Below are 16,636 nucleotides of genomic sequence, written 5' to 3'. Positions count from 1 at the left end.
ACGTGGCTGTTAGTGTTAAAACCGGTTGGTGGCGTGATTACTGGAAAAAAGACCTCTTGAATTTTTGTTTGACCGGTGCGAGTCAGCTTTACATACATAGTTCAGTTATAAGTTGTGATTTAGGTCAAATTTTCTCAATAAAATGGTAAGATTGATAAATGTATAAAATCTTGAATTTGCAGAGATTATATATATAATATAAATCGAAAGTATAGTAATGTTTATGAACTGATTACATTTATAAACTTTACCACCACCGGCGGCGGTGGTGGTGGTGCGAATTCAATGTGTATGGATGTAGCTGTCACTAGTAGTTGTATTCATTCACAGCAATGGCTAGGCACTGCTGAATAAAAAGAAATATGGCTAGGCCTTTATGGACTTTTTATAGTTATCATTCATATGACATGAACAAAAATAACTTCACAATTGAATTACACAGACAGGCCCTGAACTGAAGTTATATAAACCTACACAGTTTCTTGTCATCCACAATTCTTGCAACCAACCAGCAGATCTTTCAAGTATGATGATAATAAAATAATAATAATAATATTAATAATAATAATGTTTTTAAATATTTATTTCAGGCCCTTCGTGTCGTCGTAACTGGTGCTGCAGGGCAGATTGCCTACTCTCTCTTGTATTCTATTGCCAAAGGAGATGTGTTTGGTATTAATCAGGTAAAGATAAATTTATAAATTATACTCAAATATTTTCATTTATAATTTCATTTAAATTATGCTGTATGATTTTGTGCCATTGCATTGTTACAGAGTTATTTCGAGTGATCCACCATCTCCCTCTAAATGTGTGCACGTTTCTCCTGATTGTTGTGGATATAAAGAAACATCAAAATAGTGCATACATTATAATTTAGGCTCTATTATAATACTAGGCCCACCTTTTTTATTAAGGCAAAACATCACACATTTTGCCAAAGCACATGAGTATTTACCTTGCTTTGAAAGACCATGGTATACCATTGTTTACAATAGATGCTGTGTTTGGATATATTTAAAAGGAATTATAGTGCATTTATATGCTTTATTTATAAAGTCTGATATTTCAAGTTGGAACTCATGTGCTCATCTCTGAATATGATACAACTTTTTCATCACTAAAACTTATGTATATTTGTTTATATTTCTGTTTAGGAAGTTGAGCTGGTTCTCCTTGATATACCTCCAATGATGTCTGTATTAGATGGAGTTGTGATGGAATTACAGGACTGTGCCCTTCCACTTGTTAAGAGTATGATTATTTCTACATTATTGTAAACTTATGGACCAATTTCACATCACCAAGCAAAACTCCAGTGTTTGGCGATATAAAAAGTGCTGTATATGATTAGACTTACGCCCGTATTCTTAAACCGGACTTTAGTCGTAGTTCGAAGTTCGACTTGAAAAAGTCGTAGTTCGAGCTATTACTTCAAATTCGATTAAAAAACGAAGTAGTCGAAGTTTGCAGTTCGACTTAATGAAGTCGAGCTTTTAGTCGAGTTCCACACGTCTGGGTAACAAAGGCTAAACATTAACCAATGACAAGAGAGTATTTGAGGAGCAGACAAAATTTTGCGCATTGATATCACTTTCCATTTTCTTACAAAACCTTTTACGCATCAGGACTATATACATGAAAAATAATTTTATTCGTTAATTATTAGAACAAGATCAGTATTAATTTAACAGTGAAGTACTTTTGATTAACAACAAACAAAATCAAAATATATTTAGAAACCATGGAGGTACGGTAACTTTCATATTTCCTAGGCCTCCAACAAAGTATGATCGCGACGAACCACGCACTTCATAGCGTGACAAGAAAGCGCTAGGCCCCCTAAACATTCCATCGCGTAGTGAATTGCCGCATCTCCCATTGTTGCTATGGCGTGACGTCGGTTCAAGTCGGACTTGCGCGAAGAAAATAATGTAATTTGTATACAGTTGTAAATAAAGATGATTTTCATTATTATAACTTATACCAATGTATATTTAATTAAGCTAATATAAATATAGATATTTCATCCTTCAATATCTGGCCAATATAACAACTCAATGACTGTTACGTTTTTTATAAACATCGTTTAAAAACCATTTAGTTGACCATTTAGCCTGCCCCCTCCAGGACTAAAAAAATCGATCAAAATCCGTCAAGATTTAGTCGAGGTTGGCCTGATTAAGTCAGCGATTTAGTTGAAGTTTGGTTTATGAATTAAAATGACGTCATTTTTTTAGTTTTAGCTCGAACTACGACTAAAGTCCGGTTTAAGAATACGGGCGTTACTCTTCATGACACTAAATTGATGTAACTAGAGAATTGATGATGATAATGATAATTTATATAGAGCTATATCCACATCTGTGGACGTAGAAGTTTCAACAAAATTTTTCTTCCCTAAGGGTCATGTCAACAGCTGCCACCATTGAGTTTGTCCACAACAGTGACTGTGTGAGCTGGTAAACCCCTACTCGTATAAAGATGTACTAGGTTCTTTAAAGTTTTAGGTGACAGTGCAATAAAAAGTTTATTTTATTATTTAAATAGAGACTGTTGCAACTGCTGATCCTAATGAGGCATTCAAGGCCTGTGATGCCGTCATCATGGTGGGCGCCATGCCTCGGAAGGAGGGTATGGAGCGCAAAGATCTACTGAAAGCAAACGCTAAAATCTTTGAAGGCCAAGGCAAGGCACTGAATGATTTCGCAAAGAAGACAGTCAAGGTAAGTTAACATTTGAAATACTTTGCAATTTGTCCAATATCGTTTTGTTACAGTGTCACACATGATGTCTGTATTCTAGAAACAATGTCACATATCTATCTTAAAATAATTCAATGATACATACAGGGCTCGATTTAGTGCTAGCCCGGCGTACAATGGCTAGTAAAAACAGCTCCGGGCTACCTAAAGTATCTTCCTTTAAGCCCGGATGGCTAGTAGGTTGTGGGAACTCGAAATTGGGACGAAATGACCTCATAAAAATAACTCCAGCATAAAAGACATGTCTTGGCAACATCAGCAAAAAAAACCACTCGCGCGCTGCTGCTGTGGCCATAACAAGTGATGATGTAGGCGGAGCCTCTCATAATCAAACAAATTTCCCGAATTATGATTGGCCATTTATGTTTTTGTCACCCAGGTTATTGTGAAGTAGGCGGAGCTTCATTATCAGGTCAAACATGTCACAAAAAGATGACCATAAATAACGAACTGTGATTGGCCAAATGTAGTAGAATTTTGCCAATGTTAAAAATAACTTGTCTAGTCTTGTCATCAGGCCTGGTTGTCACAGATCAAAGCTAGGGATATTTTGTACGCAGGGCCGGGTGGCTGGCTCTATCCCTGTAAGAAATAGGCCATGGAGGCCATATTTTATAATATGCGTAGGAGGCCTAGATAGAATCAAAAGCCATCGTTTGGCATCGTGATGGCTGCTCAGCAGCAGCTAGGCCTAGATACTACCTACCTAGGCCTAGGCCTGCCAGGTGCTCCAATGCGATCTAGGCCTAGTAGTAGTAGGTAGGTCTATCCTAGCTACCCTACTATAATAATAGGCTCTAGGCCTCTAGCCTAAACTAAGGTAGACAGAATCTAATTAGTTTTCTTGGCTAGGTTGAAGCCCAACAACAAAAAGACCAAAATAAATTGATTCTGTGAATATGTTGAGCATGAAATAAACTATGCGTCGCAACGCAAAGTTCATTTTTATAATGTGAACCGGGATGTGAACAATAAAGAAATACAATTTTGTGTAATTTTTCATGCAATAATAGTTTAATACAGTTTGTATGTAAATGTGGAGCAATTCTCGAGCGTTTAGATTAGTGCGCCCTCTATTGTACAAAATGCCTGAATTCATTTATATGGCGGCCCTGCTATCACGGTGCGATAATAAGAGTGGGCTAGTAAAATAATGTATGGGCTAGTGAAATCTACAGTGAACTAGCCCAGTGGGCTAGCAACATGAAAAAGATAAATCGAGCCCTGACATACTACTAGAGAACTCGCATTTTATGCACATACAGTCATACAGTATGATGCTGTATTATAGAATAAGTCTGATACTGGACAAAGAATACCATACTGTATTTTCGAAAATAGTTTTCATTTGGTCTTATATTAACTATCTGTATATAATTCTTTACGTTAAACCATTAATAAATACATACTTGTTCAACGTTTCGACTTGTTGTCAACAAATCTTCCTCTGGCAATTACTAGATGTTAGTGGTTGCTAGTTGTAGAGCATTTGCTGAAGTTCTTCGGCTTTTCAGATGAAATGAGTTTGTCATATATTAATGGCTTAACGTAAAGGATTATATACAGAATGCCATATTTGATAGTTACAGTACAGAGAATCAGTTGAAGATGCCAACTCATCATTAAACATGACAAAATATCGAAATATTTGATTTTGAATTTCTTTTATTTTTGCATAAACCTGTGTCTTATGTCAGTGTTTATTCTGTTCTCTAAAACATGTTTTATCCCCTTTGTAATAGGTACTGGTTGTTGGAAACCCAGCTAATACCAACTGTGTGTTGACATTGCGATCTGCTCCATCTATTCCTGCTGCTAACTTCACATGCCTAACCAGATTGGATTTAAATAGAGCTCAGGCACAGGTAATCATTTTTTTCCATCCACAAGTAAGAGTGATGTTGTGTTATATATTCTCAGAAATAATAATATAATACGTCAATCTTATATAGAGCTTAATGCACAAAGCCTCTAAGTGCTTCACATTATTACCCCAGTAATGTTTTTTGATCAAAAACATCTGGAAACATACTCCTATAATGTTGCAGCCAGTAATCAGCGCGGTTGTGTTGACCTTTACCAGGTACCCATTTACACACACATGCAAACGTAAGTAAAGTTTCTTGCCTAAAGATACAAGCAATGCGACTAGCTTTAGATTCGAATTCATGATCTCACGATCACTAGTCCAGCATCCAATCGACCCCTTCCTTGGTCCAACACACAGTGCCACACGCCCCTTACATGAGTAAAATGTAGAATGATTGCTAACCTGAAATGGCTACGTAGTCTTGTGGCACATCATGAAAACAAAGACGAAAAAGTGGGATCTAGATAATAACCTCTTTTTGCAAAAATAGGTTGCATCACGTCTAGGAAGACCATGTGAATCTGTTCGTAATCTAATAATCTGGGGCAACCACTCCTCAACACAGTTCCCAGATGCTGCCCATGGCAATGTAGTTGGAGCAGATGGGTCAGTTACATCAGTGTATGATGCTGTCAAGGATGATGCTTGGTTAACTGGAGAATTTGTCAAGGTCAGTAGCGTTAGTTTACCTACAAAGCCTATACTAATGCTATGACATGAAATGAAGGCTTGCCCTCCAATTAAAGACCCCTCCAATTAAGACTCCCTCCATTTAAAGACCGCTGTACCACGACCTTGGATGATCACCTATCTTTTCCCATAGTTGCTACCTCCAATTAAATACTCTCTCTACTTAGAGATCAAATACCACGGTTTTGGTGGATCCAACTGAGAATTTTCCTTAAAATTTTCTCTCCAATTAAAGACAACTTCGAAATATACTTTTTAAAAATAATGCAATTTTTTTAGTAGAACAGCTATTGAAAGTTTGAAGAATATAAAGACAAATTCTGCAGTTTTTTAAATACACCAATGACTATTTAGATAAACAGCGTAAAACTATAAAACATTACGTGGCTAAGTGAAGTTGTGAATGGTAGAGAATGGACATAATTCTGTTTACCACCAATTAAAATCAAATTTGAACACTGAATAGGGTAATGATACATACAATCATTTATTGGTAACTTTCTATTTTTTTTTTCCAGACGGTACAAACACGTGGAAGTGCAGTGATCAAGGCCCGTAAGCTGTCCAGTGCCATGTCAGCTGCAAAGGCTATTGGTGATCACATGAGGGATTGGTGGTTTGGAACCAAAGAGGTATATATTATATAATGATATTATATAAATCCAAAGTCAAATTACTGAAAAAATGAAAATGCTGTGGGTATCAGTGGCTGGATCTCAATGGAGATACAAAAAAACGTGAAAAGCTAAATCTAAACGATAAAGCCAGAAGCTTTCGGGCAACACTAGCCCTTCATCAGTGCAAGTGTAATGAATAATGATATTATATGATATAAATCTATCAATGATAAAATATTTGTTTTTTTCTGATCATTTTATTTGAAAAAAAAATCAGATAGTAATATATATTTTGTTTGGAGCTCTGTTAATGGAAGATACAAATTTAATAGTTGGTACTATTAGGACAGTATTGGAAGCCAAAGCTGTATATAAAAGCATAAATGCAAAAACAGGATAGCCAATGTCAGTTGCATAGCGCAATAGGAAATAGCCCCTGGTTTAGCACTTCTTAAGCGTGGTTCCCACTAGCGACGCAACACAAGGACGTAACGCAACGCAAGTGAATTGACCAATCACAAGCGACGGCTTATTCGCTTGTGATTGCTAACTGTCTATAACTTCGCTTGTCATTGGTTAAAACGCTTGTGTTGCGTTTACGTCCTTGCGTTACGTTCTAGTGGGAACCAAGCTTAAGGGGCCCTCTGACGCTGGGTAGTTGCATTGGACGGCTCATGCTCTGGGGCCCCTTTAGCCAGTGAGCGCTCATAGCCATTACGCCACTGACCAGCATTTCATAAGCTTAGCTTTATATTTATATGCAATTGTAAAACTAAAATTTGCCCATTATTATGTGTAAAATATAAATTTAAAAAAAATGATTCTGTATGTACATTTGTATAAAAATAAGACCATTAATATTGTTGATTTACCGCTTGACTAATTTTTGTACATCTTTGTTAACTTTGCATTTTCTCAGAATGAATGGGTGTCGATGGGTGTTCTCTCCGATGGAACAAAGTATGGTATCCCAAAAGACATTGTGTATAGTATGCCTGTTAAAATTGGAGCTGACAAAAGCTGGAGTGTTGTAGACGGCCTGAGCATTAGTGACTTTGCCCAGGAAAAAATGGACATAACCGCAAAGGAGCTTTTGGAGGAGAAAGACATGGCCATTAAGTTTCTAAGCAGCGCTTGACAATTTGGACCTCAGCAAGCCAAGTTATAACCACTCAATCATCCATTGTAAGGAATGGTGCAAATTAGACATAATTATACACTTTTACTTTGTAAACTTTGGAACATCAACAAGCATAATAAACTTTACTCCATTCTTACAAATAAATAGCTGTTGTGAAGGCTTTCATAACTATAAAAACATTGGGGTAGTTGCAGAAGCTATCACAACACTGATATGTAAAGCATTGGTAAATATTCATTACATTCTATAGGATTGCAGCTGTTGTTTGAAACATAAAATCTATTTATAGTTTACTTGAAGCAAAATGTGTTATAATGTCTAATGTGCACCATATTAAATAAATCATTTATTCAAATATATTATTGATCCATAGATTATATTTTCATTATTTGTTGATTGTAGATTAAAGTAAACAACAGGAATTGGCATTTATTTCTTCTATGTTAAATCCACCAGTTTATGTACAATTTCATATTAGAATTTGTTCATTCACTCTTAAAATGTTTGACGTTTAACTAAATGTTTTTGGTAAAGGTATTTCCATTTTTAAGCTCACAAAATGTTATAATACATTATGTCAACTTTTACTTTTCAATTCAACGTTTTCTTTTGTTGTTCTAAAAACACTAATTTACATATTTCCGTAATAAGCTAGTTTTCTAATGACATATACCAGTACCTCATTTCATTCTTAGGTATTCCATTGAAATGCAATAAACAATTCCTTTGTTGTAAATATAACCATTTAGTAAAGTAAAAATTATTTAATTGATTATTCAATTCAATCAAAATCATATGTGTGAAGTTATGTTGATTTTGCTGTGAAATTGTTAAATGGCTCTGTGAGTTATTGATGTATTGGCCTGTTGAGTTACTGGATACTGTATTCAATTTATTTAACATGTGAAATGAGTCTACTGCGGTGCTGTAAAGATGAACCTCTTGTGTTTGTACAGGAAATTTACTCACTGCATTATAACCTTTCCAGTAGTATGGTTCCGCTCCCAGAACAGTCTTTGGGCAGCAGTTAAATGCCAGGAGCCTTCTATGCTAAACTGCAGTAGATGCATTTACACCATCCTCAGATAATAATTTACAAAATTTGTCTCTCAAAGAGATCATTAAAAATACTGAAATTTAGATTTGTATGCTTTAATGATTATGGTAAAAGGGTATAAATACACACTACTGTATACACTAAGTAGCCTGCTGTGTGCCTGATCTATTATTAAAATAAAAGAATGATTATAAAATGAAAATAATGCTACTCATTTTTGTTGTTTTCTTCTGCTTCGGTGTTTGTTACTGTAAAGGTAGGCTAAAGCTGACCACGCCTATTATATGTAAATTTGAAATAATCAACAATTTTTTTTGTACGGTAATTTCATGTCGTTTTTCCACACAGCAGTTTACAGTGCATTAATGCGCATGCTCCAACATCTAGCCATGGTAACGCGCGCAGTGCGCGATTGTTGTCATTGTATACGTATCGCGTTAGTATAGTAACCACAGCATACAAACTCCTAAAGCAAACAAACTTGCACTGTCTTACAGTTTCTCCGAAATTATATCAGCAAAATTCGTAATGGATTCACGAAAAATCAAACGGTAAGTTACTAAATTATATTCTGAATGAATTTTCAATCGCATTTAAAGATAGACAATAGAATGTGTTTTGAAAGATTTTTTAAACGATGTTTTGTATCAATGTTTTATACTTATAGCTAGGTACACCACATGCCAGTATATTATAGGCCTACATACATAACCGTATTAGTTATTTTTACAGAAATAATTTATCATATCATTGTTTTATAAATCCATGTCTTATATAGATTATCTGACGATCGTAGATATAGATCAAACATGGATTTTCAGATCTTTGATGTGCATCCTTCAGATATCGCTTCTGGGTCTGACTTGATGTCATCTAAAATAGGATTCTCCCGCCACGAAGGTAAAACACATGTCTAGGCCTACCATGCTTTAGTTTAAATGGATTGAAATTAAAGAAGACCTAATTAAAAGTGCAACTTATATTTCACTTTGCAGACTCAATCAAGGACACAAGAAAGCCTCAAAGAAAGAAGCAGCACGAAAGAAGTCTTCTGGATATGGTTGATCTTGCTGGTAAATCTAGTCCTCTATTTAAAAGACTCCATAGAGGCAACTCTAGCTCAACGACTGCAAGCTGTCAAAAGATGGGCAACCACTACACTTCTGACACAAGACAAAAACTTTCAGATGGAAGCGTCGGACGTACTACTAACTTATTTCCAACCATCCAATCAGGAAGTAGGCCATCGCTTGATAATGCTGCTATTGGAAGACGATCCTCGAATAGCATTGGTCGTCAGACAGCAACAGAAAAGAAAGCTGCGAGGAAGCAACCACCAAATGGGCGACTAACGAACAGGCCACAACTGAGCCCACCACGGCTGATTGAAACTTGTCTTCCCAGTGACGAAGATACCCATTTGACATTACCATCAATAAATGCCACAGGAAAAATGGCAAAACACTCAAAAGTAGCACCAAGACCACCAGACCTGACACGACCTCAAAATCAGAGCAGCAGTTTACGTCGAAATTACAAAGGACCTAGGCAATAGACAAGCCATACAACAGTAATATAGGAATCAGAGACTGTTTTAATGATTTAAATTTAATTTATTTAAAGTTACTGTACTCTCAAGATGTATGTACTACGAGAACGTGGTAAAACCCAGAGCCATGTTTCGTTCTAATGATCATGGCAGCGAACTGAGTACTGTCACAGAATAAACTAAATGTATCCATATGAGAGTGTATCTCAATTCCTAATTAACCATAGTCTAACTTCGCATGATGACAGTGCATGAAAGCGACCGTTTGATGATACGAATGAAAGGAAACCTGCATGGGCACCACGTGATCAAAATAAATTTTCAAGACACATAATTGCATACTTTTTAAACGTCTGAATTAATATGAAATTATTTGAAAATAAAAGGTTATACACAAGATAAACTACATTCTCAATGGTCAATCTCTTGTGTTTGTTGAGTAACTTTTTTGTATATAGATAATTCAACTCGCTGCATTATGACCTCTCTAGTAGTTATCATATCATATCATATCATATCATTTATTTCGCCAATATACAGAAAAGTACAAAAAAACAATACAAAAGTAAGTCAATGAGGCCGGATAACCTAAAATGAATAATACATGGATTCTATTAAAATTTAGATAAAACTATAAAATTCAGCAATGTGTTTTTATAAAAAATTGTTAATTTAAAAAGATAGAATTAAGAAAATATCTTTAAAATATACATATGTTCAGATTAAAACAGATTGTTAAAATATTTCTTCAGGCTATGCTTAAAACAGTTTATATTAATTAAAAGTTGGTCGCAGAGATCCGCAGGCAGATCTCTAAAATGTCTAACAAAAAAATTAAAGACAGAGTTATGAAATAAATCAGTCCGGGCTATAAAATTATTGCGCAACTTAAGGTTATTAACATGTCTGCAATTAAAAGATAAATATTTAAAAACATTAACATCATATAATTTGTACATACATTTGGTAACAAAATTAATACATAAATACCTAATGCGATTGTTAATGGACATCAGATTAAGGCGTTTCAAACGTTCAGGGTAAGGGAGACTGGCTGATCTTGGGAAGCATGTGCGGGTGACCCTCCTTTGGACAGCTTCAAGAGCAGCGATGTCTTTTTAAAGAAAGGGGATCCAGGCAGGTAAACCGTAATCAATATATGGTCTAACTAACGATATATATAGTCGCAATATAATAGCTTTATCACGACATTTGACAATACGTCTCACAAAACCAAACATGCGATTAGATTTGGATTTAACATATTGGACATGATCAGCCCAAGTGAGTTTGCGATTCAGGTGAATTCCAAGATATTTAATGGAATTCGTAACGGGCAATCTATCATCTCCAATAAAATAATCACATGCTTGTTCAAGGCGACTGTTAGATCTAGTTATGTGCATTACAAAACATTTGTCAGTATTAGTAGCATTTTGTTCGTCACACACCAGTTGTTAATAGCATGAAGATCCGACTGCAAGATCATTTCATCATTATCATTATGGTTATCTTTATCTTTGTTTTTGTTTCTGATGGCTCTGTATATGAGAGTATCATCAGCATATTGTTGTATCTGTGATTCAATGCAGGAGGGGAGATCGGATACAAAGAGATTAAAGAGGATTGGCCCAATCACTGATCCCCGAGGAACCCCGGATTTTACCAATATATTCTCGGAAGTGGAGCCCCTAAATGTAACTCTTTGAGATCTACAGGATAGGTAGGATTTAAACCAGTCCAGCATTGAATCACAGATACCAAAATTATGTAATTTACTTAACAGAATCTTATGGCTAATTTTATCAAAAGCTTTCCGCCAATCGAGAAAAATCGCATCGATATGGGGCGGAGAACGCTCATTAAGTATTTTAGACCAATCAGTTGTAACATCTGTAAGTAAGGTTGTACAAGACCTACCCCTCAAGAAGCCATGTTGTTTCTCGGAGAGAAGTGTATTTTCTTCAAGAAAAGATAGTAACTTTTGACCAACAACTCTCTCAAGCAATTTACCAATTGTAGAACATAAGGAAATCGGTCTATAATTAGAAACATCACTATAGTCACCTGACTGTACTTATGGATTGGAATGATGTTGGCTGCCTTCATTTCAATGGGAAACACACCAGAGCTGAGAGATAGATTAAATATTTTACATAATGGTTCAGTTATGTAAATAGCAGCAACTTTAATCATAGTTGTGGTTATTCCATCAGGTCCAGGAGATTTACCTGTTTTCAGTTTGTTAATAACAGATAATATCTCAGCACTAGTGGTTTGGATATCAGTGAATTTGGGGCAGCCAGCATGCAAAATACAAGAATTATTTAAAAGGTGGTCAGGGTAGTCATGAGAAAAATTAGCTGAGAATCTTTTATTGAAGGCCTCAGCTATGATCTTTGGGTTGTTGACACGATTACCCTCAATGACAAAGGTATCAGTGCCGGGTTTAGCTCTGGAGCTTCTAACGAAGGACCAGAACTGTTTACAATGGTCGTTTTTTAAGGAAAGGTTCTTTAGATAACTTTTATATGATTTTTTAATTTTAGATTTCAAGTCATTACGACTACGTTTGTATCTATCCCACTTGTCCTTATTTACAGACCTAATAGCTGCTTTATAAAATCTATTCTTTTTTCTAATTAAACTAAGAATCTCCCTTGAGATCCAAGGTTTTTTAGGGCGCCTTTTGGCCGACCTTAGGGGTACAACATCATTAATAGCTGCAATAAATTTACATTTAAAGTTTAACCATAACTCATTCACGTCAGTGGAATCACAGTTCCAGTTAATATTTGCGAATTTGTCAATAAAACGTTGGGGACAAATTTTAGAATAATCATAAAAAGTACCCGCTGGTCTTGAAATGTTCTCCTTTGAGATACGAAGTTTGAAGGAAACTCCTTCATGATCACTGTCGACACCTGTGTGAGGTTGAATTTCAGCTACCATGTCAGTACTACTAGAGTAAACATGATCGATAATTGTATTAGCCGAATTCTTATTGTAATGCGTGTAAAAATTAACACATTGCCTTAGATTTAAGACGTCTACTGTGTTTTGCATATTTCGTTGTTCCGTTGAAATTGTACCAGTAGATTTAAAGTTAATGTTAAGGTCACCTGCAATAATTATTAAACTGTACAAATGGGCGTCCACTAACACTTGATCGACACATTCCTGGAGTTTTTCGAAGAAATCCACTCTGCTACCCGGAGGTCTGTACAGTGTCCCTGCTAAAATGTTCCCGTGTTTGCTTTCAATTGTACACCATATTAGCTCGATTCCAGGACAGGAATAATTAAGACATGGTGTCGCACGCAAATCCTCATGTACCGCAACAACAACACCACCTCCATGACGATTGCGATCCTTTCACTGGGGAATATTTCAGTGGAATTTATATGACCATCTAGCCATGATTCAGTCATGAAAACGATGTCAATTGTTTCGGTTACAAGCACTGATTGTAAACACAATGACTTGTTTACAATGCTGTGAGCGTTGATATTTAAACAATTAACGCCACCTTGAAGTGCATAGTTGGTTACGTAACCATCGGGTCGCATACCTTCGTCTCCAACATGTTGCGCATTTTGTGGTCCAGGGTTTTCTTCAATATCTCCACATAAGTATAGATTGTTAAAGTAGAATTTCCCGTAAGATGTTTGAAATGAAGAAGTGGAATTATCATACCTCCTATACGGTGCAGAGTAATGGCCATGCTTGGTACGCCGTAACAATCTTGGCCTAGATCGAAATTGTAGTGGTGATTCATACCAACAATCTCTGCTGCGACTAGATGAGTTAGGATGGACAACATATGATGATAAGTATTGGGCTCGAACCGCATAATCATCCACAACGCATAAACATATCAGTGCTAGGCAAATAATAGTGGTAGCCATAGGTAAAATCGTATGACTTAACACTATCCAGGAGCGGCAGATTTAACACGTCCGCTCACGACGCTGAACAATGTAGTTGGCCGGTTGTTCCACCCAGAGCCGTCTTTGCGCAACAGTCAGCTCTGCCTCTAATAAACTGCAGTAGATACATTCATCATCCTCTCGAATAGCAATTTGCAAAAGACTGTAATAAAGATTTGTATTCTTTCATGATTATGGTAGAAAGGGTATAATATATACACATTGCTGTATACACTACGTAGATTAGACTAAACGATTATACAATGAAAATAATGCTACACTTTAGTCGCGTGCAACTCTACAGCTCTACAGCTCACTATATTGGTCGGTCGGTAAGCACTAACTTGTATAAGGCCTTGTCCTTGATATCAGTTTAATCTAGCTATATGTCAATTTTTCACAGTATATTCCTTATGGCCAGGAATCGATGAGGTTATGTTTTCACAGTGCGCAATCAACAATTACGAGGTCTACGCACGATTTAAGGAAATCATGTTTGCACATCATATCTTCACAAGCATGAATCACAATTTAATAAAATTTGGTACTCATAAATCATCATGGCAATACAATTACGTGCGTAGCGCTTGTAACGCATGCATATTCGCGCTTAAAATTTTGAAAATTGTCAAAATTTATTTTCGATGAAATAAGAGTACGTTTCAGGCAATTTTAAGCGTTTAAAAAATTGCCATGAGTGCGCAGATTTAAACATTTTTAAACATGTTCAGCAATTTCGGTCGGTTGGTGGGTGGGTCGGTCGGTTGGTCGGTCGGTAATCACTAAATTGAGCACGTGACTGCAGCCATCTATATGGCCTTGTTGTTTTTTCTTCTGTTGCGCTTTGGTTTTTTAGCACACCTGTAGCCTGTTATATGTAAATTTAGAATAACATGCAAATCAAGTTTTTAGTCGCGTGCAAACGCGACTCTATATCTCAGTCGGTCGGTGTAAACACAAACTCATATTCATATTTGTTCATTATTTTGACAGTGGATATTAATACTTGGAGGCGCGGCAAATATAAATGTTTTTAAAATGTGTTTAACATTTTTTTTATCATTTTCAACAATTTCGGTTGGTCGGTCGCCCCTCGGTCGGTCGGTGTAAACACTAACTCATCTTCATCTTTTTTTCGTTATTTTGACACTGGATATTAATACTTGGAGGCAAATATAAATGTTTAAAAAATGTTTTCAACATTTTTTAACTTGTTCAGCAATTTCGGTCTGTTAGTCGGTTAACATGTTCAGTAATTTCGGTCTGTTAGTCGGTCGGTAAACACTAACTCATATTCATATTTCTTTATTATTTGACACTCGATATTAATACTTGGAGGCAAATATAAATATTTTAACAATTGTTCAACATTTTTAATCGCGTGCAAACGCAAATCTATACCTCACTATGTCGATCGGTCTGTAGGTCGGTCGGTCTGACACTAACTTAAATTTTCGCACGCAACTGCAGCCATATATAATAATGGTCGTGTTAATTTATAACAATGTAAGTTCATGTCATACTTGTTTGCCACACATCACAGCTGCAGATTACAGTGCATTAATGCGCATGCTCTAACTTCAAGCCATGGTAACGGGCGCAGCGCGTGATTGTTGCCACGTATACGTATCGCGTTAGTATAGTAACTACAGCATACAAACGTCTAAAAGCAAACAAGCTTACTACCCACACTGTCTTACAATTTCTCCGAAAATATTTCAGCATAATTTACTAATGGCTTCACGAAAAAACAAACGGTAAGTTACTAAATTATAGTCTAAATGAAATTTCAATCGCATGTTTAATAAATAGATAAAAGATTTGTGTTTTGAAACATTTTTTGAACGATTTTTTGTATCAATGTTTTTTTAGCCTAGGTAGGCTACACACACCTACACACCACACGCCAATTCAATATATAGGCCTACATACATAACCGTATTTAGTTATTTGTACCGAAATCATTTAGAACAACATTATTGTTTATAAATCCATGTCTTATATAGATTATCTGACGATCGTAGATATAGATCAAACATGGATTTTCAGATCTTTGATGTGCATTCTTCAGATGTCGCTTCTGGGTCTGACTTGATGTCATCGAAAATAGGATTCTCTAACCATGAAGGTAAAACACATGTCTCCCAATTAAGAACCACATAGGCTACCACTGATGGGATAGGAGATGGAGTCAAACCAGTCTACCATGCTTTAAATGGATTGAAATTAAACAAGACCTAATTAAAAGTGTAACTTATATTTCACTTTGCAGACTCAATCAAGGACACAAGAAAGCCTCAAAGAAAGAAGCAGCACGAAAGAAGTCTTCTGGATATGGTTGATCTTGCTGGTAAATCTAGTCCTTTATTTAAAAGACTCCATAGAGGCAACTCTAGCTCAACGACTGCAAGCTGTCAAAAGATGGGCAACCACTACACTTCTGAGACAAGACAAAAACTTTCAGATGGAAGCGTCGGATGTACTACTAACTTATTTCCAACCATCCAATCAGGAAGTAGGCCATCGCTTGATAATGCTGCTATTGGAAGACGATCCACGAATAGCATTGGTCGTCAGACAGCAACAGACAAGAAAGCTGCGAGGAAGCAACCACCAAATGGGCGACTAACGAACAGGCCACAACTGAGCCCACCACGGCTGATTGAAACTTGTCTTCCCAGTGACGAAGATACCCATTTGACATTACCATCAATAAATGCCACAGGAAAAATGTCAAAACCCTCAAAAGTAGCACCAAGACCACCAGACCTGACACGACCTCAAAATCAGAGCAGCAGTTTACGTCGAAATTACAAAGGACCTAGGCAATAGACAAACCATACAACAGTGGTATAGGAATTCATAGTATCAGAGACTGTTTTAATGATTTAAATTTAATTTATTTAAAGTTACTGTACTCTCAAGATGTATGTACTCCGAGAACGTGGTAAAACCCAGAGCCATGTTTCGTTCCAATGATCATGGCAGCGAACTGAGTACTGTCACAGAATAAACTAA

The 16,636-nt window shown here is 36.2% G+C and overlaps 2 protein-coding genes across 2 annotated transcripts; both read left to right on the top strand.

Moving 5' to 3' along the window:
- Positions 1-65: 65 nt before the first annotated feature.
- Positions 66-8,341, top strand: LOC140060554 (malate dehydrogenase, cytoplasmic-like). Its single transcript, XM_072106822.1, has 8 exons — positions 66-145; positions 591-683; positions 1,158-1,254; positions 2,551-2,726; positions 4,508-4,630; positions 5,126-5,305; positions 5,844-5,957; positions 6,862-8,341. Exons 1-8 carry the CDS (start codon positions 143-145, stop codon positions 7,078-7,080), a joined length of 1,005 nt encoding a protein of 334 aa, XP_071962923.1. The 5' UTR covers positions 66-142; the 3' UTR covers positions 7,081-8,341.
- A 125-nt stretch (positions 8,342-8,466) lies between these two features.
- LOC140060908 (uncharacterized) lies at positions 8,467-10,097 on the top strand. The gene is made up of 3 exons (XM_072107277.1): positions 8,467-8,691; positions 8,919-9,040; positions 9,136-10,097. The coding sequence occupies exons 1-3, from the start codon at positions 8,669-8,671 to the stop codon at positions 9,693-9,695; spliced, it is 705 nt and encodes a 234-aa protein (XP_071963378.1). The 5' UTR covers positions 8,467-8,668; the 3' UTR covers positions 9,696-10,097.
- The last annotated feature ends 6,539 nt before the right edge of the window (positions 10,098-16,636 follow it).

Source organism: Antedon mediterranea, chromosome 10, assembly GCF_964355755.1.
Source record: "Antedon mediterranea chromosome 10, ecAntMedi1.1, whole genome shotgun sequence".
Classification (NCBI taxonomy): domain Eukaryota; kingdom Metazoa; phylum Echinodermata; class Crinoidea; order Comatulida; family Antedonidae; genus Antedon; species Antedon mediterranea.
This window is presented reverse-complemented; position numbering and strand designations above follow the sequence as displayed.

Bases quoted from the DNA above. Each gene is read 5' to 3' on its own strand.
- LOC140060908 (XM_072107277.1), top strand. From the start codon at position 8,669: ATGGATTCACGAAAAATCAAACG. The intron at 8,692-8,918 runs GTAAGTTACTAA...TGTCTTATATAG, and splicing joins GATTCACGAAAAATCAAACG to ATTATCTGACGATCGTAGAT. The intron at 9,041-9,135 runs GTAAAACACATG...TTCACTTTGCAG, and splicing joins AGGATTCTCCCGCCACGAAG to ACTCAATCAAGGACACAAGA.
- LOC140060554 (XM_072106822.1), top strand. The intron at 1,255-2,550 runs GTATGATTATTT...TTATTTAAATAG, and splicing joins TGCCCTTCCACTTGTTAAGA to AGACTGTTGCAACTGCTGAT. The intron at 5,958-6,861 runs GTATATATTATA...GCATTTTCTCAG, and splicing joins GGTGGTTTGGAACCAAAGAG to AATGAATGGGTGTCGATGGG.